Here is a 26,964-nt window from a genome sequence, read left to right on the forward strand (position 1 = left end):
CTACTCCCATAAAGTCTGTGTATGTGGATCTATGCGTTGGGGTGCGTGCGCGTGTAGGGGTGTGTACACATGAAGAAGCCTGATGACGGTGTAAAGACCAGAAAAGATGAAGGAGAATGACAGCATTTCTGATTCCTGCTCGGAGCTTTATTCGACCTCTTTCAGCCCTGAACATCTGGATCGCAACGAGCCTTTGTGCCAGCGACCAATTAGAGAACGATAAATTAATTAATGCTTGTGAAGATCTGAACATGTGCCAAGCCGTCAGCATTCCTAGTGTGCTGGAGAGACAGTTAAGTTAATAATCCATTTTATTTATCAGTCTAAAGGGCTTTCATCGCGTATTTTCTGACGAAGGGAGGGTATCTGGAGCTCGGAGCGCGTTAAGTGAGCGCGCCTGCAGCAGCAATCCAACAAGTGGACGCGTGGATTTGCTGGAAGCAGATTTAAAACCAGGCAATCAGGTGATATGTGACCTGCAGTTGTGAAACGTTTTAAATCAGGAAGCAACACCCTCCGCTACTTAACGTGGAGCTCGTCCTAACCAATCGTAGTGCAAAGCGATTTGCGCGCAATGTGCACTTTTCAAAAGGCTGCTGTGTTGTTTTGAACGCGTGCAACTGAACTGCAATGAGGTGAGACTCCCTCTGCTTTTCTTCTGCTCTTCATTCATGGACCGAAAGGACGCGTGAAGCGAACGCGCTGCGGATTTCACCGCATCTCCCAGTTCACCACCCATGCTCTCCATCCATGAGCACGCCGCTCCGTTCCCTCGGTGACCGCAGGGGGAAGTTGGAATCAAATCTGTAGACATTTCTTTATGACGAGGTTGGAGGTGGGAGACACAGATTGCAGTCATGCCGATGCACCCAGTCACCTCCACGTTGATGTACCGGGGCATCTGCACCATCCCCGACATCCTCTCCTACAGCGCCCCGGTGAACCTGCCCGAAGACGAGGTTGAAGGTGAGAATGCACCTGCTCACACGGACCGGGCGGCCATCACAGGGCTGTTTGTGAGTCAATATTGACAGTGTGAATTCATGACAGGGTCATGCACATTTGAGCTGGTGAGCTTCCAGCAGGTAGTTGTATGACGGAGGCGCACGGTCAGGACCTTGGACAGCTCTCAGACAGATTTGGGCATTCCTAGTTGTACTTACTGTTAATCTTGTTTTTTGTTGTCATATAATTAGGTTGAATGAAAGAAAATTAGCCAAATAATCAAACTTTGCCAACTATGCCACTTATGTCAAATTCAAGCTTCTCACTTAAGTTTGCAACCCATTCTGAGTCACATTCAAATAAATTTGCAATAACAAGCTGCTCCTGATGAGACCAGTGAATGATTTGCAAAACAAATAAATAAATAAATTGAGGGCTTATAGCTGGAAGATGGATTTATGGAAGCTGCAATCGCCTGGCTCATTAAACCTGGAAGCAGACATTTCTTAAAGGTCATGATTTTCTGTATATATTTATTTTTTTGCAGCTTCATCTTTTGATGTGAAGCTTTTGCACTAAAGCTAGAACATCAGTATCACCGTCTCTCATTTATCTGTTTTTAAAGTATCAATTTAAAACAGGAGGTGCAGTGACACAAATACAGTGTGGGAAAAAAAAGGATTAATTTTTACTTCTTGTGATTCACTGTTTATAGGATTTATTTAAGTACACTAAACACTGGTTCTGTTCTATGAATTACTGATATAATTTATTATTTTTAAGTCTAAAACTAACAAGAAATCAATATTTTTATGGTGGTATAACCCTGACTTTCATTCTCAGCTTTCATACATGATGGCCTACTCTACTCCCATCTTTCACATTGTTGCTGTGTTTGATGATCATCCAGTCAGTAGCTCATTAGGAACAATGATGTGTCAGAACTCAGCATAAACTTAACTGAAATGGCTGTCACATGTAGAGATGCTAAATTCAGAAAAAAATAGCAGCGATTTTCACAATAAGACAAGCAAAATGAAATCATTAAAGATAAAACATAAACTGGTTATAACTGGTTATGCTGAAGTACTTTAAGCCCTAATTAAAGAACAGCTTATGATTCGATCCTTATTTTTACCACATACTTTTATCCACATACTTTGTTCCATGTGGACGAAATGCTCAAAAGGCATTATTTAGAGATTTGAATGCATTGGTTTACATTTTCAGAAATCTCTTTGTGTGCCTATTGGAAACTGCAGTGCAGAGCACAAAAGCTATTTTGACATTTCAGAATGCCTTAATTGGCAGATTGAGACGTCACTGTGTGCTTCTACTTGATAACTGATTCATTCCCATTGAAGCATTGACAGAAATAAACACACCTTTTCATTGGATGGTAGTGCAGATTTTTCAAGGAAGTTCATGAAATTGTAATGTTGCTCTTCCACATGAACATAGCTACATAATACTAACAAACATACATTTTCTTCTCACAGGGAAAAGTTAAATTAATGAAAAACAAAATGAAAGAGGTAGAACATCAGCAATTTTCATTTGTCATTGTTTTTTTCTTTGTTTTTTTTTTAGCAAAATACTATAACAAGTAAAAATTAAAATTGGCGTTGTAGTTACAGTAAGTTGTTCACAAAGTCTTGATTTAAACAGCATCATAAATGACTCAGTACAGACCATGAGCATGGCTATCCTCTGTTGTCATTGATATTTGCTCCAGGAGAAGCCAAGGTTGTTGCGAAAGTGGATCTCTGTTTTCCCTCCCACCATTCCAATTTAATTTACAATCAAGCTCGGAGTGCAATAAACAGGCAACACTTCATTTAAACGCTAATTAATCAAATCTACTTATGCCTGCTGCACACATGCTGTCACAAGACAAACAGAGCCATTTGGGCTTTGCAGCTCAAGTCATATTGGTGGTGTGACAGGGGAAGCACCGGGTGCTTTGCAGGCAGCACATGGGAGCAGAGGTTGTTGCTGTGAAAAGCGGCTGTTTCAGTTGTTGGAGTTCATTAGTGATTCAATGGGAGAGAGGTCTCAGAGGCTGTGGAAGAGGAAGGCTTTCCCCACATGGTCACTGACTTAACTGGACAGTGTGACTGAGGGTTTGTGGAGTAGGATAGGAGAAGTAGAGTAAAAACATCAAATTTGTTATTTGGCTTAGCAGATGATTCCTGCTTATAGATAAAGAGTTGCATTGTAAAACTATTTAGCATTTAGCTTATCAAGACAAAATGCTGCTTTTAGCACCATTATCTTTGTAACTCTTCAAAGACGGATGAAAGAGTTACAGACGAGACATTAAATGAGATTTTTACAAGTCTCATTGAGTCTTTTATGCTGCATGGCTTTTTTAAAGATACAAACACATTTAGCAACACAACACTTCGTATTAAAACTGAATTTAGGATGCTTTCACATAAAAAAAAGTAGTACTCGCATCAATTTGGGGAGAATGTGAAAAAAATTCACACCTTTTGATTTGTTTCACTTTTAAACAATGTCTTATGGCAGGCTAGAATTTGCCTGCTTGTCTAGACCCGAGTTTATGTGAACTTTCACAGCTGCCATAACGATACAGACTAAGGGTACTTTCACACCATCAGTGTTCAGTCCATTTAAATGGACCAGTTATTTCTTTTTATTGGAAACTTTTTAAGGTAGTAGCATTTTTGAGCTTCTTACATGAATATTTGAATCATGTAAGCATTTGCTTTTAGAAATTCAAGGAACATCCCCTAAACCAGCAATCTGTTGGAAACATAATGGAAGACTATTTTCTATAAAATAAAAAAGGAGCTTTATCATTCAGAACTTTTTATGTCAGATAAATAATTTTGCAATTTATGTTAGATTTAACTGGGAGCCAATGAAGAAAGGCTAAAAGAGCCGGCAAAATCAATTAGGTCAAGGCTTCCTGACTGCCCACTCTTTAAACATTGATAAGTCTTGAACTCTTAAGTGCACTGAGCAACATTTAGTAACTTTTGATTGAATTTTGACAGTGGTTTTGGTTCACAAATTACTTATTGATGAGAAAACGTGCTGCTTGAGCGATAGAGTCTCGTCATCGCTCTCGTCTCCGGAGAGATGGACGAGAATTGGCCGGGAGACAGAGGTGTCACATACATCAGCTTGGCCGTCAGGGACTCGGGGCTTTGTCACAGAAAGAAATTGCGCATTAGTGAATATGTGTGTGCGTGCAAGTGCATGCACGGGGACCAAAAGCTCAAACCGAGGATTTGATTTTCAATTATTGCAATGGACACCTTGGGAACAGACCAATGCCACTGTACTTTGAGGTTGTGAAGACTATAAAAGCTTTGATTTACACAAAGCTTTTTAGAATCTCTGCATGGCTTTTTAACACTGTACATACATGCAGGCGTGTTTGCGTGTGTGTGTATGTCTTTGGAGGATGGGTGGGCAGAATGTGGAGGGAGGTGGCAAGTATCTTAATGTACAATGTTGTGAGCATAAATTGAATTGGACTCCATATTCTCAATTTCCCCTCCCACACAAGATGGAAAAAAACAGTTGATCATATTACTGCAGCTCAATATAGTTTAGACCTCCTCCACTAGCCACACACACGGACTCTCACACACACACACAAGCTCGGTGTCAATATCACTGCAGGTGGAATTAAGTGGGTAGCCCATTTCCACACTGCCTAACAACAGCCCTATTGGAAGAAGCTTCGGAATACTCCTGGGGCTGAGCCTAAAGCTTTTACATTATTTCCCAAAATGGGAATCATGTAAGCAGTTGCCAGCAGTTTTCTATTCACCTAAATATCAGATATTGACCATCTTTGTATCCCTGCAACAAAGTTAAGGATACAAAGATGGTCAATATCTGATATTTAGGTGAATAGAAAACTGCTGGCTTTAGGCTCAGCCCCAGGAGTATCCATTGTTATATTAAGCTATTGATTTAGGCTAAATCCTTTTTTTGTTTGTTTGGCTTGCTTGATGACTTGTATGTACTTCAGTCATTTGTTAATGTTCTCTAATTCATCTAAAAACATTTTCCTCAAAGCTAATGGGGGAACATTTAGTTCTGTTTTTTACATTATTTTTATACCATGATTTTCTTAATTATAGCCAGATTTCCTCTGTCGCTGACAGACTCTCTAGGGAAATGTCCCAAAAACCTCAAAACACCTTCACTAGTTTGGGGTGAGAGTGAAAAAAATCAATTTATTAATGCGCAAATTATAAATTGTTACATTGGAGGAATTTAATTCAGTTGACATACATAGGTGAACTGCTTAAAAAAGCAATCCAGCTATGTAGAGTTAGATTTATATGTCAGTGCATAAAATCCCCCAGAACACTGGCCTCTAAATATTAATAGTACTTCTGAAAAAAAGATGAGTAAAAAGCCAAAATTATTTTCTCTTTGCAGAAGCATAATTTATCACAGAAAAATATATAAAAATCCACCCTTTAATTTGATAACATTTATCTTTGTACAATAGAAGAAGAGGACAGTTTTAGTCTTTTTTATATAACATGTAATAACACAGGAACTTACAAGAAGAGGGTTTCCTCTTTATTCCTTTCATCCAGAATTCTGGGTCCTCTTGGCGCTCTCTTCTCTTTATTGCATCCGATGGGTTTTCTATGTCATTCTGCCTTATGAAAAAAGGTAAATTTTCAAAAGAGAAAGTAACCTTTTCTCTTTTGATTTGGCAATATGTTTGAGAATGCCGTCCTACTGAAAAAGACAAGTTTGACTCATTCACAGTTCATTGGCAGTAGCCATCATATTGTGATGTTTTATTAAACATCACAGAATCTCTATCATATTTAACAATTGTCTGTCTTGAGATGTTTTTTCAACATATCCTGATTTCCATCCTAACCTATCTGGAGTGTTTGTTTCTGAAAAGCTCAAACTTTGTTTCTTCTGTCCAAAACACACAGTCCTAATTAAAGTTTGAGAAGTGCTTAGCAAACTCCACTTGTGTGATGATGCGATGGTAGATCAACATTTCTTCTCTTTGGTATGCCTCCTAAACCTAATAGTTGTTAGAGAGGATTATTGATTATTTCCAACAGAGATTTGTCTTGCCTTCTTTTCAACCCCTGCTTAATGTTCCTTATGCCAAGATAAACTTAAGCCTTTGAAAAACATTGTTTGTCACAGTCATAACTGCTTTCAGTTTTGTAAACACTGCTCTGATTGATAATATTTAGGTAATTTTGGCAAATACTAAGTCTAAATTTTATATTTATTTACCTGGGGAACAAAATAGCATGGCCTAAAATAATTACCTCGAAATAAAGTGTAAGGAAGAAAAGGAAGGTATTCCCACAAACCTACTTTCAGTTGGCTGTGAACCTAACTGACTGACCGGGCAAGGATATCATTGATTAGAGAGACAATGAGAGGTTCATGGTAAATTTGGAGAAGCTCCAGAGTTCCATATCTCAGATAGGAGAATGTGCTCACAGTGTAGCTAGGCAAATTAATTTCCTATTGATCATTCACTAATGACAAGAGTTAGAGTTAGGGTGGCATGAACAAAGCAATTGATGAAAGAAAGACATAAAAAGTTTACAAGGCCTTCATGCAAACTACAATGCATAGAAAACAAATTCAATGGTAGAAAACAAATTTCTCACATCATCCTGAAAGCATCATCCCCACAGCAGGAATAGGGAAGTTGGTCTGAGCTTACAGGACATTGAACAGCTGGACAAGAATTCCAAACACTGCATTAGAAAAATTATGATCAATTGTGATATGATCATATTTTTTTAGATATTGAAATTCTATTGGAAAGCTGTTCTTAAAAAATAATAAATAAATACTCCCCTTTCAATCTGACAGAGCTTGAGCTTCTACACAATGACCAAAAGAACAAAAATCCCTTCTCTGGATGTGCAAATCTAGCAGAGAAAACTCTGCAGACTTACCACTATGATTATTACCAAAGGTGTTTTTACTAAATATTGGCTTAAGGAAATACAAATGCAGGCAAAACTATGCTCTGTTGTATTAAAGGAAAGGGGAAAAGGTAACATTTATCTTCCCTCTGCACTACTTCATTTTAGTATATCAAACAAAATCCAGATAAAATATTGTAAAAATCAATGATGTCTGTATTGTGATAAAATATAGATGAAGGAATAGGAATGGTTTTGCAAGGCTTATGTATTTCAGAACACTATGAAATACCAGAAATAGCACTAAATGATGAGCACTATGAGTAATTGCACTGACTATATAATTAGAGCATTTATCACCTCATGCAAATTTATAAAGACAAAAAACAAAATTAGCTCTTTTGGATTGTGGTTATTTGTCTTTTTGACTCATAAAACCTCCTACAAAAATGTTTTCTCAAGCTGCTCAGAGGTCCAAAGTCACTTTTATTCCAGGAAACAGTTTTGTTTTCAGTAGTAAACATCTGAAGCATTAAACAGAGCTTTAGTTGCTCCCTTGCCATAAGTTTTACAAATGCTAATAGCATTGACTGACAGCTTTTAGAAAAAAACCCACAGAGTTTCTAATGGCATAAACTGCCTCTGAGGCATTGTTGATGTTACTGCTAGACTCCTACAGTATCTGCAGCAGCAACATTGACTCATTTCTTTGCCCCGAGCTGCAGGGTTGACTTCCATTCCTCATGAAATACTTACACGAATACAAATGAAGATATTTAAAGATGTCTGCGTTTGCTAGGAGAGACAGGAATTATGGACACAACGTATAGTATGTAGAATCAGTGGGTGGTGTGTGTGGGTGCACATCTGAGGGGTCAGTTGAGACTATTTCAAGCCTATGGTGTCTAAAGAGTGAGACACACAAACAAACATGATAAAATGACCAATCAGGATGGAAGACAATATCCTGGCTTGTTTTCGTTTTCACATGGAAATGAATCAGATGTGTTTACTAAAGTCAAACACCTATTTTTCTTGAGTGTTCAGCTCAGCTATTGACTTCTATTAGCATTCAGTCTAGCTCTCATTCCAACAAGAAGTTTCAAATATTTCAGAGGAAAACTGAACCTTCAAAAAAAGAACACGATTAGAAATGAATGTCTTTTAAATTACAGGCAACATGAGACTTTAACTTTCAAATTAATTATGTCTTTTATTTTTGATGCTTTAAGTATAGCACCCACTTAAAGCATTCACACCTGTCGAACTTGTTCATATTTCACAATCACTGACACAAACATCCATATATTTTATAAGTTAGTGGCTCTAATACCACCTTGCAAAGTGGAATCCTTTGCAAGAGTCGCAGAAGCCTATAGTTAAAAAAGAAGAATCAGTTTTGTGTAATGCAAAACCCGCATTTGTGGAAAAGTAGCATAAGAAAAACCTTTGCTGAAGAAAGTCATGGAAGTCATATTTACAGTTTGCCACAAATTACGCAGAGGAAAAAAATCAAACCTGTAGCAGAACCTGCAGCCTTGCCTCAATTAAGAATAAATTTGAATTTCTCTGGCATTCATAAAGGTTACTTCTGACAGAAAACTAATGCTTTGCATCAAACTTAACACCCCACATCCAGTACTGACACAGGATCATCACAGCATTATTGTAAATGGAATTCATAGAACAAGGCATTTATCTAGATTTGAAGAAAAGATGAAAAAAGAATGGAGTTAAATTCCAGAAAATCTTAAAAAAGAATATATTAGATGGTGAAGAAAAATGAGACTTGGTGGAAATTCATCCATCCATCAAGAATAAACAAAATGTGGCAGCTACAGTGGAAGGGCTCAGATAAATGCATGTTCACACAGACATATGGACAATGTCTGGTAGAGATTCCACCTGTTTGAAGGTGGTGGTTGTAACATGAGAAAATCTGAGAAACTTCAGGGTTTTGAATAGGTTACAAGGCACTGTATATTCTGCAATTTAACTAGCTTTTGTTGTTAGCGAACTAAGATTATGTATAATGCATACGTCTATAAAGAAACAAAAGATTAGGGCTCCTCTACACTAAGTCACTTGTAAATTGTCCAGGGTTTTTAGTTATTTGTGGGTTACAGAATATTATGTTCCTGAATATTGCTAAAAAAAATAAAAAGTGAACAAAGTCAACCTTATAAATTTAACTAAATAGTGACAAAAAGTACATTTGTGACATTGCAAATTTGTTGCACTGATGGTTACAAGGAAAATAAATCTTACTTTGCTCATCTCCTCCTTCATATGGCTCCGTCCAACACTATTCCCCCTCTCCATGATGTATGGCTGCCTTACACAACCTGCCAGACAGACGAACAAACAGGCAGGCAGGGGGGGATGAATTTCAAAATGGATTTCTTGAATGTGTCACCTGCCTGGATTTGGTATATGAAAAAGTTCCACTTGACATAGATGGTGATAAAGATGTGAGTAGAAATGAGCCGTCTCTCAGAGGTTGATGTGACCCAGCACCTCAGCTGGTGAGTCACAGGTTGGGAAAACCTCTTGTGAAAAGCATAGAAATAGTTTTATATCATTTAAGAAAGCTAAAATGTGCAAAGCAATTGTTAAACATATTTGAACTGCCAAAGAATAAGGTAGAAATTTACAACTTAAACATTGATCAATATTCTGGCATGAACACTTTTAAACAGGTTTTCATTCATGCTTTATTTCTATTTCTATCAGGTGCTTCTACAGAAATCTTTAAAGCTACACAATGTAACATTTATTTTTTTAAAAGTTTTTTTTACACTGATGGCAGATAAATGCTTTTTCTATAACAATAAGTTGTTCCTCTGTCATTAACACATTGAACAGCATGTACACTAGCCTGATTGACACCTCTAAGAGCTTCCCCCTGACTCTGATTGGTTGTTTTTGACCGGGATCATCTTACTACATCTTACTATCACTAACGTAGTGGTTTGATATTTTTTTCTCTGAAATGTCTTAATTTTATGTCAGATGTAATAGAAAATACACCAATCTACTTTTTGCCAGAAACCCAAAGCCTCCAGAATGGCTTTGCAATCCGTTTTAGATTGATACATGTCAGTGGTTTTGCTTCTCCTATGTTTCTAATGCTTTTTGAGATCTTTTATCAGCTTCCTTCTGCAATTTTACAAGGCATAAATATATGATCCACTGCCTCAGAGGGAAAACCATGCTGCTCCTCCTGAATCGGAGCTTCAAAAATTGGTTTGCGAATCACATAATTTCTGGTGCCCATCTGGAAGTGCCATGGTAATAGACTTGACTTCCCCAAAGTTTACAGAAATTTACAGAAAAAAACCCTCTTTAGGGTGTCTGAAATGCTATGGATAATTACAAAGTAAGCGTTGAAGGGACTTTAGCTTCTAAGTCAAATATGTAATCTTATATCCAAGTTGTTGTTGAAGATTCTGTTTTGTAGATTTCTGAAATGTTTTTTCTGGAGCTTTGCATGGAAGCGTATAAGCATTCATAGCCAAAGTAGATCTTCTATTTGTTATGTCTAAGTAAATGCCTGTTAACACACAACATTGTCAAATAGCACAAATATCAATACTAGCTGCACAATATTGAAAAAGTTCAGTGAGGCATAAAACTGTTTTAGACGAGTGATCATTTGGCTCGATTTATAATTTGCTTCAGGGGAACCTCTTTTCAACCATCTTAACAATCAATGATAGAGTCTGTCTTTCAAACTGTTTAATGTATTATGTATGTACAGTATAATCTGTTTAAAGGATAATGTGAAAATTTTTTGCATTTCAGTACAATTTGTGAAGAAAATTAGATTTTTCCATCTTGTATTCTCCTCTTTATTTCATTTGTATCGGCCTCTATGCTCCACGTTGGTTTTACGTTACAAAACATGGAAATTATAGTTTTCACCCATTAACTCAAAAACGAGCTAGTCTTTTCTCCACACTCTCTGCTGCTCTTTCCCCAAACTTCATAGAGAAACATTGGAGTCATTTTGTTTTGCTGCTTTGCATGAGTCTCCTCCAGACTTTATGACTTTCTTCTCATTGCGATTTTAACAGCAGCTCAGTTTTGGTGCACAGGGCTTCCCAGTGCATAATACATACATGAAATGTATCCAGTATATTCCATGTATTTTTTATGTATGATTAAAATCATGTTTATATACGTACTACTGCTTCCTGGACATATATTATGCAGAAGCCAATTGTTCCACTCATTGTTTGCACCAGTACCTCCTCCTGAGCAAGTCTGTGGCAACATTGGATGGTTGATGGCATCCAGTTGTTAATTTTACATCAGTCTATCATCCTTTACAGATTGTTTTAGTCATTCACATCACCCAGATCAACTACCTTTAGCGGGACCAAAGTCATACTGAATTTTGAAGCAGGTATTGGTGAGGAAGCATTGACTTCCCAAGTAGTTAAATTTCTAAGTTTGCTCTAGGAGTTCAAAAAAAAAAGTAAGGGGATTTGTATTTGGCTGGTTATTTCCTTCTAACAAGGCCCCCTGGAGAATAAACTTATATCATTAGAAACCAGTTTATGTCTCTTTAAATGGTGCCACTGTTCAAATAAATAATTAACTAAATTTCCAATATGTCTTGTTTCTTCAAACTTCAAGTATCTTATTCAACAACTGACATCAAACAAGAGTCATTGGCAAAATAAGCAGGTAGGAATTCCTAGTAGAGGAATAGACACGTTTTTACACAAATTACTTAACACTGCTTAATAAATGTGGCAACATTTACATAGAAATAAACAAGCTTTCAACATAATGAATTTTATCTCCTGGAAGTTGTGCTACAACAAAGAACTGATTGATGTCCTTATATTTTTTGCGATGTTTTAGTCCTGCAGGTTACAAGTGGACTATTAACCTGTTTAGTTTCATTTTTGAGAAAAGCATAGTTGAGAAGATTGCTACAGTTTAAACCAGTTTGACTGGATTTGCACATCCATTCTTACTTAATCTAAGTAAGCTGTGTCCCTTTACTATATACAACAAGCGGAAGAATTGTGTCTTAATAATATATGTTTTATCAAAATTAGAATGCAAATATGGCATTGTTAAATTCTTACAGGTAAATCAGTTGACATTTCAATCACATCAGCAAACACAGTCTTCTCACAAATTCTTAGTTAATCTTTTTCTCTGACTTCATTGACATCTAACCTCGACAAAATAGGTCTTGATAGAAAACACAAGGTGCAGATTAGCATAGAATATTGTGAAATGTGATGATTGCAACTGTCGGGTAGGTTGAATCAAAGTAATTTACTCCCATTTTGATCGATTGCCATGAAGGAGTGACTCCAGCAGACTTTATTACCTGTGAAATCAACTATGATGAGTTCTGGAATGTGAAGGGCTTTTTTTCCCCTGCAGCTAATATTTCCTTCCTTTGATAAACAATATAGCCCAGTCCGCAGTAGACTAGACAATATCAGGAGCGTAAAAAACTCATCTATAAATGAGATGACACCATTAAGTTGATGAACCTGCTAAGACATTGATGAATAATTCGCAAAGCATAGCAAATGCTTTTGATAGCTCACATCCAACCTTGGCTTGAGGTGCTTCTCACAGTTTTTTTTTGTCTTTTTTGCCTTGTGGGTATTGGCCTGGCTCAGCTTAGTTCTGTGCTGTGATGATGAAAACTTACAACTTTAAAAAGAATAAAAAAATAAATAAATTGGAGACAGATCAATGATACTTGTTCCCTTCTGGGAAATAAAGAGAAAGAACAAAAATCAGCGGAAATTTCACAGCCGTTTACCTTTTTCCATCATCCAAGGTCAAGTGGGGTTTAAAAAGTTAACTCAGAGAATTCATACATTTTTTTTATGATAAAACATCTCATCCACCTCTACCTCCCCCCCTCTACCCTTCCTATTTCTTTCTTTGCTTATATCAGCGCTGCACTAGCAAAGTTAATATCCCTAAAACTTCATGCCACCCAAACACTCAAATGGGATTTTCCCTCAACATTCAGTCAACTTAAAAATTTGCCGTACACACCTTTTGTATTCTCCAGGGACTTGTTAGAGGCCTATTATGGTAATAGAAAGTCTTCCGGATGTTTGAGCAGGCCCGTATCTCGCTAAAAAAATGAACTGAGGTTCCTATGGGTGTTTAAAAATAGTCGCCCTAGGTTCACACAAACAGCACTGCAGTGTTTTTCTCATTCTGATAAGGTCTTACATAAAGAGTGGGTGTGCTGCAATTACTGATCCAAAGCAGCCCTGAGCAGATGTAGGTCTGACTGAAGCAAAGAGGATCTATGGCTCTGGAAAAAAAGAAGCTCTGGATTATGTTCATGGATACTTCACTTTCACAAAAACCCTGGCATTAGGTTGTTATGCTCACAGTGCACAACATATAATTGGCTTTTTTTCTCTTTACTGTTATTTTTAGCAGCACCAAAGCATTAAAGGTAAAACATATTGATGCTCTGCTCAATTGATAATTCAAAAAGGTAAATATGTCTTATGTGCAAGAATGTTTTTCATTTGTGCATCTCCGTGCATCATCATAAAATGTATTGAATTCAGTAATTCAAATTAAAAAATAAATTGTATATGTATTTCTTACACAGAGTAATTGATTTCAGTTATTTATGTTTGTTATTTCTAATGATTATGGATTACAGCTAGTGAACACCAAAGGTATAATTCCCAGAGAATTAGAATATTGGCTGAAAACAACAATAAAAGGACATTTAATACAGAAAAAGTGATTTTTATAATCGACACTGTCATGGGGCGACTGGTGTTATCTTGACAGTTTCCCAGCAGTCAGAAGCTGAAAGAGTCCAAAAGGAAGATAGACCACAGCTTGGAAAAATCTATTTTATTATTGAGAAGCACCTTTATGTAAAGATCCTTTATGTTTGCATGAATCACCTCAGTTTTAGCTGCTTTTTCTGTGTATGGTATGGAAAATGATGATACGTCTCATGCTTCTCAGTAATATATATGCCACATATGTGGTGTGTACTGCACTATTCTCTGTGGGAGTTCAGCTTTAGATGCTTGGCTCTCGGAACTCAATCTCAACTTGGGTTTATCATCCCTCATTGAATCACACCACAGGGGACCAGGCGGCTTAGCATCTCCGAAGGCCAAAAAGCTCTTCAAAAGATCAAAGCAAATACCACACATGTTCAGCCATATTCACACCTTCCGGGAGGTGCTGCGGTCTCAGAAGATGCAACAGCAGCAGTCATCAAAAACAACAACAACAAAAAAAAACATGCGGAAATTTTAACTATACCATAAAATGAAACAAATGATGGTGAGAATGAGATTACTCTTTCAGTAAAAGTAAAAAAAATAGCATGTTAAGAGATATTAAAATACATTTTTATTCTTGCTTTCATTTGAAAAATAGCCAAAATTCCCCCCGCTGATTGATTCCTTCAACAAGGAACAGATTTGATAAATTCTGTATTAGCTTTGGTGGCTTGACACAAATGTTTAGCTACACTCATGCAAGATTTACACCACAACACATATATTTTCTGTCTTTGCTCTCTGCCTTACACAGAGTGAATGACTCTGTATAGGACAACTAGTGGAAAAAGTCTTATATGTCCTACATACTATTAGCTGTGTTTCCATTGACCATAAAATTGTGCAATTACGGTAGACATTTCTAAAATAAATTAGCAATATTGTAAAAACTCTTGTTTTGGTGCTAAGATGAGGTGGTTTATTTGCCAAAACCTCAACTGAAACATTTTTTTTTTTTTGCATCACACAAGTCACATGATCAACTACCGGCGGCAGATGTTGCCAGCGGTGGAAACCACAAAGAAGAAGACAACTGGAAGTAATTTGAGGATCATGGCACAGCATGATTTTTAATGGCTTTTACCGAGAACAAACTTATTCACATGTAATTTAAATTGTTTTTCTTATTTTATGGAAACATTATTGCAAAATTGTATTTTTACAACATCCGTGGATTATTGACAACATTTTGTAATGGAAACGCAACTAATTCAAAGGCATACACAACAATGCAAAGCATATATCAAATGATATAAAGGTTTAAGTTGAAATCATAAAAAAAAAGGTTTTTAAACTTATTGAAAGCTGTGTGCTTTATGTATTATGCACCATCCTGTCCAGCTCAATAAGATAAGATTTAGCCTGAGATGCTGAAAGCTGTGGACATTGTGAGGCTCTCATGGTTGACACACCTCTTTAATGTCACTTTGAGGATTGGCACAACCAGGTTGGAGTGAAGGTGGTCCCAGAGAGTGTGCTCCATTCCTCAGCCTCTCATTTCTTACTCTCAGAGGCTTCGATTGGTTGTTGAACTTCTCACTCAAGAGGAGCGATGTGGCTTTCATCTTGGCCATGAAGCAGTGATAAAAGATCTTTACCCTCAATGAATTACTGAAGGAATCCTTGGAGCAGAGGTGGGTAAAGTACCTAAAAATTGTACTTAAGTAAGAGTAGCACTACTTCAAATTATTTTCACTCAAGATGTAAAAACTAGCCGTTCAAGAAATTACTCCAGTAAGATTTGAAAAACGTATTTGGTATAAAGACTTCACAAGCACTGAATAATTGATCACAACATTAGTCAATTAGTATTTTAAAGATCAAAATGAAATTAATTAATATAAATAACACAATTGCAACATAACAAAATAAGGCAAAATAAATATTTTTCCCAAATTTGCTTCTTTCAATATAAAATTTAAGGAATTTTAACAAAAACTGTAAGTGTGTGTCTGTGTCTGGTGATATTTTGGTTAAAAGAAGCTTGTTCTTCATTTGGCACTGTTCCAGGATAAAGGGAAGACAACATTACTCACTACACTGAAGCTCGCTTATCATGTTGTGATCCAAAAGAACCTTCGGATATGTTTGCTATTTAGGTTTGACAAGAACTGTTAAACGTTAAAAAATGTTCTTTGAACCAACTTTAAAAATACTCTAATTTGTTACAGCTACTTTTATTAGTTTTGTCCAAGCTATAATTTCAATTTCAGAATTATTCTGAAATAATAATTCAGAGTAATATATTGAGCAAAGCTAATAAACAAATGTAACACATTGTTTTTCAATGTAGGACATGAACAGTCTTTCAAATCATCAAACTGAGAGTGAAGAGAAGAAAACCTCCCAAACCTTAGGTGTATTGTGTTGTATATAGAAGAGAACAAACAGATAAGCAAATGTTAAATATGTCATTTAAAAGCCAAAATAAAAAGCTGGTTGTCTGCTTCAATCATAAATTCTATGTTAAGGAGTGTTAATCTTTTTATCGTTATTTTTCTATGAACCTCAGTGCATATTTTTGAATTAACGGGGTAAATATTATACATTTTTTAAGTATTTTAAATAAGCTCATAGCAGTTTTTGGCAGATTTCATTAAAATCTTAAATCATTAAAATATGATTGTTGATCAATGTTCAAATAAAAGATAATTGTTACATTTTTGTGTTTTATCAGGCCTAGGGACAAACAATACAGTATTTGAATTTATGACCTTCAGAAACTTAGAGTGATAGGCAGTCTAATGGCAGAATGTTTGCATTAGATAACAAAATTCTTATGTCAGTCACTGAACACTTGAGTCTTAACTAGGGTTTAAAGAAAACTGTAAGAATTAATTGTCTTTAAAATGGAACAATTCAAGTTATCTGTGCAAATGAAGCTATTCACTAGTATAAATGTTCCGGCAGAAGCAGTTTTTTAATTAAGATTGAGACACTGTTAGGGATTGCATATGATTCCAGTTCAATTAGGGCTCATAATTAATTATGAGCGGGGTAATATGAGGATATTTACAATTTATTTGGCAGGATGTGGAAAGAATTTGTATTTCTTTTTTATTGGCAAATTACTTTTGCAGAGACTTCTCACATGGTCTGCTTCACCTCAGAGAATATTTACTTTCTTTCAGCAGGAATGTGTGTGATGTAGTTTTAAGTAGACGCGAGAGATTTAGGTAATTTATTTGTTTTGCTCATGTTTCTGGAGTTGATAGGAGGTTTATTGTATTTCTGGCCTATGCAGAAGGGGAATTTCTATTCTGTAACGATTGCTACACTAGGAAGCACCCCCCTAAGCAATTTGAACTTGTTCCTTAAGACCTTAAACATATTTGTTTTTCTTTTTTTATATACATGCAATTTACTGAGTAACACTCACTATTAAGAATATGCTGCTTGCTTGAAAAGAAGGATGAACTTTTTTGATAGTAAGAGTCTGGTAGCCTCCTACTCAACTACAAGAAAACCCATCATTCTAAAGTAAACAGAAGGACCTCAGGTGGATACTACAGTGTTGTTATTCTGTAAACAATAAGATCCACCCAGAAAATTGAAAAAAAAAAAAAAACACTGCTGGAGGCATTCAATGATTTCAACTGTACCTGCAGGAAGACATCTTGTAGCAAAAAGCAATGGGAAAAACAGCTGCTCCGACTGTCACTTCGATTTGTTTTATAAATTGCATGCCCAGATGTAATCCATTGTAATACATGATTGCCAGGGATGCTTGTCCCAATGGCATAATGTCTGCTCCATGGACATGTACTTGATTACGAAAAACCATTTCCTGGAGTTCTGCTGCAACATCATGTATTGAATGAGACACTGTTTCCTGCCATCATTGATATGCCATGTTTCATCTTTCAGCTGAAATATTTGTCATACTGTCATGTTGTTTTTTTTTTTTTTTTGGCTTGAGGCTTATCCATTTGTTGCAGTTCTGACACCGGATAAATTCACCAGTGTTGCAGTTTTCATTTACATTTCTGGCTTTGCAGTGAATTGATAAAGTTTCTTTAGAGTTACCTTTCACTTACTTAATAGTGTTTTCTTAGCAAACTCAGAGGCAGAGATAATTTCAAGTGGAATTTTAATTCAGTTTACCTAGACGACCGCTCTTATCAGCTGCATACCTTCAACAGGCTATACATTATTTAGCAACCATTTGATGTTTGGCTTTCTTATTTTCTCAAAACTCACTCAACCATGTTTTCATCAGGAAAAATGTTTTTGCACCAATGTTACCTTATAAAAGCCTTGAATCTAGATGTATGTCAAACTATACGGATGTTACAACAGTGACTATATAGAATACCTTTTTCATTGCATAACACAATACCCTCAATATGTATCGACACTCATGTCAAAGATATTTCAAAATTCTTCCACAAATGATCTTCAGTCCACATGTTATAATCTTGCCACTGATCATTTTAGAAGAGTACTTTCATTTGGTAAGTGAAAAATTAAAAGTTTTAAGTTTTTTTTTTTTGTGTGTGTTTTTTTTATAAAACCACTGGCATTGCATTTTCTTTGGTGTACCTTCCCTTAATGGTTCCTCTCCATCCCCTTTGGCCGATACGGCAGTCTTCTTCTGTGACATTTTACAAGGACGGAGCTTGCAGAGACGAATCTTTGATCAGTCCTGTTTACATAGTCTCTCCACATCCTCCAGAGTCAGGGGTCTTCTAAAATCATCTCTTGTTTTTCGCTCCTCTCACAGGTTTTCTGTCTGTGACCTGAGATGGTCATGGAAAACATTTGCTGCTAAACCACTGCTGTTTCTATTTAAGTGGTTCTAGGTATGTGGCTCGTTAACATACCTACAACCACTGCTTGTTTTCTGGTAGAGGCAGCCACATCTTTATTTCACATCTCTTTGCTTTTTTAGAGTTTGCAATGCCATCCTCTTTAACAAGATTGCAAGGAAGAGAAACCAGGTTCATACACAATGGGTTGTCAGCTATAATCTACAGTTGGTATGGCAGACCTTTCCATATATCAACATGTTTTTTAATACCAAAATCACCTGTAGGATTTGTTGTAGAAAAGTTCAATCTAACACAATGCTGCAAGAGAATAAAAGATGCTCTGATATCACTTCCCTATTTATTTAGTGCTGCAGCATACACAAATTCATCGTCACATGAACAAAGTTGCCATGAAATCTTTGGACATGTGGGGAAATTTGTCACATGACCAGTTCAGTACTAATAAAATATAGTCAAATTTGTGTTTGGTATATGCACAAAACCACAAAGATATGGAACAGTTTGCAAATACGCACAACTTGTTCGATCAGTAGTTGATTTGTAAAACATTTTGAGTCTATATTTACAAATGCATTGCTTGTAGACTAGGAAATATATCTACTGGGAGGCTGCACTTTTCCTTTCATTTATAGAAGCAAAACCTATTCCTTCTAAGCTATTTTTGGTTCTTGCACTTCGGATTTTGGCAACCAAGAACATACGCGAGAGGTTTGATTCATCCCTGTAAAATCCACAACCCAAGGCAGAGAGCTCTGCCCCCAAAATGTTGCTCTGATTTCAGTTTGTTCAGGGGTATTCGTTTTATTTTTGCTCTTTTCAGTTAACTAATAGAATCTGTTCTCTTAAGCTGCCAATCCCCTCAAATGACTATGACTCAGGCATTGATGCAGCATAACAAATGGGTCTGTGGAGGCTTTTCCCCTTTCATATCCTGATTTGTACCAAAACCTCAGCTTGGATGTGTGCTTGTCTTCTCTGCAGAAATCCGCGAGGCCTTCAAGGTTTTTGATCGTGATGGAAATGGGTTTATCTCGAAGCAAGAGCTGGGAATGGCCATGCGTTCTCTGGGCTACATGCCAAATGAGGTGGAGCTGGAAGTCATCATCCAGAGACTTGACATGGATGGTAAGATTCTTGCTTCCCTTTTTTCTGTTTCAAACAAAAACCTCCAATTTGAATTTTTTTAGCAACTTAAATTGCTTTTCTCAAGGTCCATTCAAACTGTCCCTGCTGGATCCATTGAGCCCAGCTAAAATTTTCTTTGTAATCAACATTTATGACCATAGCAGAGACTTTGCTCAAAATAAGTGCTCCAAATGCCTTGGAACCAGCATTTGGACAGCTTTCTTTTAATTTCCCTCTCAAAATATTATTAGAACTTAGCAATACATAAAAGTCAGTTGTCTAGACTTACAAGATACAAATAAATCTTCACTCTTATTTTAGTTTAATTATTTTGGCGTCTTAGTCATCAAACGTCTCCCTTTTTATTGTAGTTTGAAGCATACATTTAGTGTTAGAATCTTCAATCATTTAATTTATTTGTGTTTTCATATATTCATTGAATAGATTAAAACCAGCATTTTAGTATTTTGTCCATTGATTAGCATTTCCTATTCCTGTTGTTTGGTCTTACAATCCATAATTAGAGAATTTATTTTAGTATTCATTTAAAAAAAAAAAAATCTTAGTCCCAAGAAATACACAATCATACCTACAATCTGGTTGCTTCTTTTCTTTTGTATTAAGGATAACTTAATGGACAGGAAAATACCTGATCTTTTTGATTGATTTTTCTATAGATTTTGATAGTTATTGGTTCAGAAACACAAATACATTTCAAGAAAACTTATTCAAAATCCTCTTTTCCCCCACAAATTGCCTAACTGTAGAGTAATTCACTGCTTCCTGGGGTTTTTTTTCTTTCCAGGCGACGGCCAGGTGGACTTTGAGGAGTTTGTTACTCTTTTGGGTCCAAAGCTGACAGCGGCCGGGATGCCAGACAAGTTCAACGGCACTGACTTTGACTCCGTTTTTTGGAAGGTGCTTATTATTCAGACATTATTTTCTCCTCAAGAGACAGAGGGGTTGACAGAAGAGTCTCAGGTGTTGCACATTTCCCAGCAAAGAGCCATTTAATGTCAGACAAAAAGTGGCTCTAATTGTTATGTTCTCTGGGGCATTAATAGGATGACTTCATTGTCATAACAGTGTTATTGCTTTGATCATCATAGCAAAGTAATTATTAAATTATTTAAAGACATCATATTAGGTAATCACCTTCTCAGGTTGACAGTGGAATGAAAATTAGCATGGTGATAACTGCTCCTGTTGTACTTGTGTGATAAGAGCAGCAAAGAGTTTGAAACAGAGCGAATAATGGAGGTCTCTGAACATTTGGTACATCCACTGCATGATAATAAAACTTTGCTTGGAGAGAAGAGAAGGAAGAACAGAAAGGGCCATATAGCCTAACAGAACATTACGTAAGCCATGTGGTAGTTTCCATCATATGCTGCTAGATTGTTCACATAGCCTCCAGTCACACCGCTGAGCTTGGCTCAGGCTGAGCTGAAAATAAGTAAAATACAAACCCTGTCCAAACAGCTGCAGATGCCTGATTGGAGAAATGTTGACTTTAGTTTTAATAACAGATCATTATTTGTTAAGTTAAAAAAATAACATATTTGTGTATTATTCAGTGGGAATTATTTTATTTCGGAATAATAATTTCTGTTCGTCACATTTGAGGTGAACGTAGGACTGGCAGTATCGTAACATTTGTTTATTAAAGCTACAGTTTTAGCTGAGCTTTCTGTTCTCACAGACACATGCAAATCCTGCCAACCACGATGAGTATTTTAGTACTTACATACAGGTACATATCAGTCTGGCTTGAGAAGAACCATGTTTGTCAGATTACAAGTTCTTTTGAGAAATAACCTTTCAGCAGGTATTTCTTATTAAGCCCACATTTCTGTCATTGAAATGATGTATTCTAATCTTACAAGAACTCAAATACCATATTTCCATCAGCTGTAAGCAAGAAAGAAAGGCATGAAAACATCAGTTTGTGTGTAATTAATCCATATAATGTGTTTCATTTACTGACTGATTCCATTACATTGAGAGGCACTTGTATGTTGGAAACAGTTTTCTTTCAATTAAAAAAATAATGTTGCTTCAATTTTCTAACAGCGTGACACCAAATTAACTTGAAGGCAGGGGAGCTCTTCCTAGATATTGTAAGCTGCAAATAGATACGTTTCAAACTCACGATTCCTCTGCAAGAGCTTATCATCATTGATGAAACAGGATTTGTTTTCACTTTCTTTCAGTGGTTGTTGAAAGCTTTTATTCACAGATGCATGTACAAAGCACTAAACTGCAGCAAATTTCACAGTTTAACTGTGGTGTCAATATGTTTTTATTTAATTGTATTACAACCTATTTTAGAATTTTGAAAAAGAGAGTTTCAATAATAAACCATTCATGTGGCGGTCAGCTAAGGCTAAGCATAAAAAATATTTTTATGATAACCGAGGATGAAAAGGTGTTTATTTTAATATCTAGTACACTGCTTGTTTTTTAACAGTTCGGATTTGAATATTTTATCTTCAGATAAAAATACTTGTTTTCTTGAGACATGAATATATTTGGCTACGTGTGGCAAACTCATTAGGATCATTATCTCTCATTTCAGCTGGGGCTTTCTGTCTGGAGTTTACATTTTTCCCCATGCATGTAGCCTATGTGGATTTCAGGTTAATTGGGGACTGAAGAGTGCACTCACTAATGAGTTTGTGTGTCAATGGTTGTTTGTCTCTGTGTCTCTATTTGGTCCTTACCTATTGCTATCTACGTATGTTACCACTGCATCTGTGCTTTATCTTGGTTTAAATAAGATGCAATCGAAGCACAATTTGCGAAACATCAGCTCTTCATGTCAGTAAATGAAATGTGTCACCTACAATGTTCCCCCATTTAGTATCTATTGGGATGAAGAATGTAAAATGATCATTGTGCTGCAGAATAGGCAAAACAGGTAATCGTTATCTTGGTGTTCGTTTGTAATGCTCACCTGACCATCTGGGCTTGAAGGATCAACGTATAAAGATACAACACACTTAAAGGTGTCATGTAATAAAAAGTTATCATCAGTATTAAACATAAAATAGGTTGCACTCCTATTGCAACCTTTTCACACATTTCATTTGTCATGGTGAGTGAATCTCACTATAGAGCAGAGAGAGAAGAACTTCCCCTCTCTGTCTGTGGTGCTTATGAGCAGTACATCTTTTCTACTTATGTTCATCCGTTTTTTGTAATTGGCAGAAAACGTTTAATTGAAATAAACAGAAAATGACATTGGAAATGAAAAAAATTAAGCTTACTCACAAAATAATGTGTTAAAAACTAATATCACCTCTGTGTGTTTGTTATTTTGTATTAAAGACAAAGCTGCATAATTAAGACCGTCTGTGTTTGTTTGCCTAATGCATACATTTGTTAGTGTGGGCCTTTTGTTTGCTGTGTGTGATAGTAATTTTGTATGTGTGTGTATCTGCAGTGTGACATGCAGAAGTTGACAGTTGAGGAGCTGAAGAGGCTTTTGTATGACACCTTCTGTGATCACCTTTCCATGAAAGACATTGAGAACATCATTATGACTGAAGAGAACCACATAGAGAACCCAGAGGACTGCCAGGTCGACATAGACAGTAAGTAGCAAGCCTCTTAGCAAATCCTCTCTTTAATGCTTTTACTTCTCTAAAACAAATGCATAATCTTTTTGTTCATAAATATTGCTGGATGTATAAGTTTTACAAATGTTTTTCAATGTGAAGTTGCTGTTTTAAAATGCAGCAAAAACAGTGACTTGGCTGAGAAGACATGGAAATATTTTACAAAAGGAGCCTGATTTGAATACAGACATGGACAAATTGCTCTTTTTTACTTTTTAGATCTATAACATTTCATTATCAAATGATTGATGATAATAACTTCGATGGTATTGGATTTCTAATAGGAATTAATAGATGGTATTATAAAAGAGAGCTAAAATTCTAACTTTAATCTGAGATTTCAGCTCTGTGTGTTAGAGTGTAATTGTGCTGCTCACTTTGTTGATTCTTCCATTTTCACAAATTACTCCAAATTCTTCATCTTCAGGATGTCCTAAAGAGCTTCAGTCAGTCAATGTTCAATATGTTTTGTAATATCAGTTTGAGAATTTTTGTCACAGTTTCATTTGAGTCCTCTTTCATAACTGCCAAGTAAATGACATCTCCAAATAAATAAGCAAGTAAAACAAGATGAATGACATCCTGTCATCACAAATTAAGTATAATAAATGAGGATATAAAACATCAGAGAAGCTGTTTTTTTACTTCTTTGGGAAGTTATTGCAGAAATTCCTACTTAGTCTATCTTTGTACAACTCTTTACTGAAAAAAATTACTTTTTTGGTCGATAAAGCATGGAGAAAGGAGTGATGTTACACTTACAGATCCTTACAGATGACTGTGCTTCTCTTCAAGAGTCTCTCAACTCAGCAAATGTCTCCTATTCCATTTGTTTGTTATCCCAAATCTCTGATTTGCATTTCAATCTAGGTGAAATTATGCAGCATACAGGTGTAAAAACAAATCATTGTGGCAGTGTTGATCCCCTAACATTGTGTTTTCAATGAGATTGTTCTTACGGAAATAACAATCAGATAGCTTTCAGGCATTAAATGACGCTGGACTCACTGGGCTTCCAAAATCTTTATTTGTCTTCCTTCTATCTTTCTTTCTGTCTTTTTATAGGCTCCAGCCCAACACAGCAAGTCAAGCAAACCTGTGTGCGCAAGAGCCTCATATGCGCCTTTGCCATTGCTTTCATTATCAGCGTCATGCTCATTGCAGCCAATCAAGTGCTGCGAAGTGGCATGAAGTAAAGCCTGTGGAACTCTAGTGGCCTTGATCTCCACCTAATGGCTACTAGAAAAAAAATAACAACTGAAGAGACAGTTTAAAGACTATGAAATGGACATCCCAGAACTGCAAAACATGCTAACATGATTGCAAATTAAATAAGGACACTCAATGCTTGGATTTGTCTTAGTTACAGACAAACATATCCTTTCAAAGACACAAGAATAACATATTCAAAAAGACCAGTGTGTACTATTGACAATACATATCAATCTTCACAAAACCTTGACTACTCATCAGCTGCTTGCATTGAGCAGAGTTACATTCAGAGTTGTGTGCACTTTTGAGACAACTGTCTTGGCTGTCCTGTTTTGTATTTGTCTAGTGTACCATGTCGCTTGGCATGAAGGGGAAAAAAAAACATTATCTAAGAGAAACCATCGGAATGTTTGCAGAATTGTGTTACAGAGGTTCAACAAGATTAAGATGTGCAAGGTCTGAAGTGCAAGTTGCTGGTAGGTACGGCACTGTTAAAAAACAGTAGGGATTGAGAAACATTTGGCAAGAGTCAAAGATCACAAAGGGTTTGCTTTTAGTTGATTGTGTGTATGGTTTCATTCATTCACAGTCTGCTGGGGTTCAATTTAAGCTCATCAGAGCTGATATCAGCAGGTGAAGACAGAATGTGACAGAAAAGTGACTGGTCAAAGAGGGATGGGACACGCAGAAAACTCTTCACACGCTCTGATTTGGAGACCTCAAAGGAGTACTATCATCTATGCATGAAATGCATGGATTTAAACAGTTGTCTTGATACATTTGTAAAAGTTCTTATTAATGTATGAATCATCATCACTGTGTTGTTTTTATTAAGGTAAAAACTGTGAGCAAGATGTGTGGTAAAAGATCTAGGTAGATAAAATTAAAGTAAATTCAACTTCTAGACAACAAGTGGTTGCTTTTTCGAAAGACAAACAAATATTTTGGAATAGCTTAGCTACTAATGTTTTCGCCTTGCCTGGCTCTCAGTCATCTTTCTCCACCACAAAGCAACAATTGTCTTAAAGATATATCAGCTGTTATGCATTTAAGCCAATCTGGCGTGTGGTTAGGATTCAAATATGAACAAATGTACTTATTTTTTTTCTGTCTGTATGCAGCAATAACTACGTAAACTAAATGTTGTGTACTGCTGTGAACAAGCAGTTCTTCAGCTGTTACTGGATCTACCTATAGTAGAAAACTGTTGAAAAACTGAGGTTTGGCAAAAGAATAAATTATTAATCTCTACATTTTAATGAGAATGGGTTTGAAATAAGCAAAACAAGATGTAAAATAATGCAATAACATTTAAAAAATAGCACCACATGCATTAGAAGTGTAGATTTGGATTCATGTGCATGCATTTAATGATGTCTGTTAGTCCGTATTATCAATTGCACAAGCTAAGGATGGACTTATTGCATTTTAAATTGCCCAGAGGTCACATAGCATATAGATTCAATGTTTAAATCAAGATGTTCTGCATTTTTTCTTTAGAAAGGAAAGATTTTGTTTTACCATAATTTAGATAACAAATCACAAAAAGGCTTAAAAGAGACAGAAAATGAAATGAAATATTTCCACTCTCTCCTCCATTTTTGACTCCACAATGCAAAAATCTGAATTATTTGCACCCAGTGATTATAATTAATAATCACTGGATGATAATTAGGATTGCTGAGTGGCCACTCCATGGACAGTGACAAAATTAGACTATTTCCTTGCCTGTACTGACGCAGTTGGAGCAGGAGTGGCCAGTCCAGTCCTCCACAGCTGCCATCCTGTGACTTTAGATAAATCCCTCCTCCACCGCACCTGAATCCAATGAATGGCTCATTGACGGGTCTCTACAGAGCTGTATGACATACTGGTGATGCAAACAAAACAAGAAAAAGCAACTTTATAAGGAACATGCTCAGAAAAAAAAATCTAGATCACTTACAACATGTACCTTTGTTCTCATTCAGCACTTTAAAGTGTGTTTCAACACACAACTCACAGTCATGATTGTTCATCCATTTCTTGGAAGAGTGTTATCATTAACAAACGTTATCATGGATGTATTTATTTTTGATAAGAATGTGATAAAACAGGTATTAACTGAGGGCAAATAATAAGTCACCTTTTTTAGGAAGGGGTAATTTTCTTGGAGTTTTAAACATTTGATCTGTTGCCTTATTTTTGTTAACACTGGCATTGTACATACACATAGAAATCTGTTCTATGTATTACTTATCAGCAGAGCTAATTATAGAAAACTATTTATTTTACATTAACAAAGAGTAACAATAAAAAAACTATCCAAACTTGTTGCTAGCCTGCTACACTTTCTCTCCACTGTACTGTACTTTTGATACGTGTCTTTGACTATTGCAAAAATGTTTATTGAGCGCATAATATCTGTTCATTGACTCAGATGTTTTGTCTGTTGGGTGGTATTTTGTATGAATAAGCCCATACAACATCTGTGTCTATGTGAGGCATGTGTGAAATAAATTTCAATTTGCCAAATGCTCAGTTGCAGACCTTAAGATGATTCTATGAGACACCCTGGATC

General features: G+C 36.2%; 1 protein-coding gene across 1 annotated transcript; it reads left to right on the plus strand.

Moving 5' to 3' along the window:
* Window positions 1–26,920, plus strand: LOC102231850 (calcium-binding protein 7-like). The gene is made up of 5 exons (XM_005803825.2): window positions 1–966; window positions 19,429–19,572; window positions 20,378–20,490; window positions 23,018–23,168; window positions 24,258–26,920. The coding sequence occupies exons 1-5, from the start codon at window positions 858–860 to the stop codon at window positions 24,386–24,388; spliced, it is 648 nt and encodes a 215-aa protein (XP_005803882.1). The 5' UTR covers window positions 1–857; the 3' UTR covers window positions 24,389–26,920.
* The last annotated feature ends 44 nt before the right edge of the window (window positions 26,921–26,964 follow it).

Source organism: Xiphophorus maculatus, chromosome 12 (genome assembly GCF_002775205.1).
Source record: "Xiphophorus maculatus strain JP 163 A chromosome 12, X_maculatus-5.0-male, whole genome shotgun sequence".
In the NCBI taxonomy this organism is placed as follows: domain Eukaryota; kingdom Metazoa; phylum Chordata; class Actinopteri; order Cyprinodontiformes; family Poeciliidae; genus Xiphophorus; species Xiphophorus maculatus.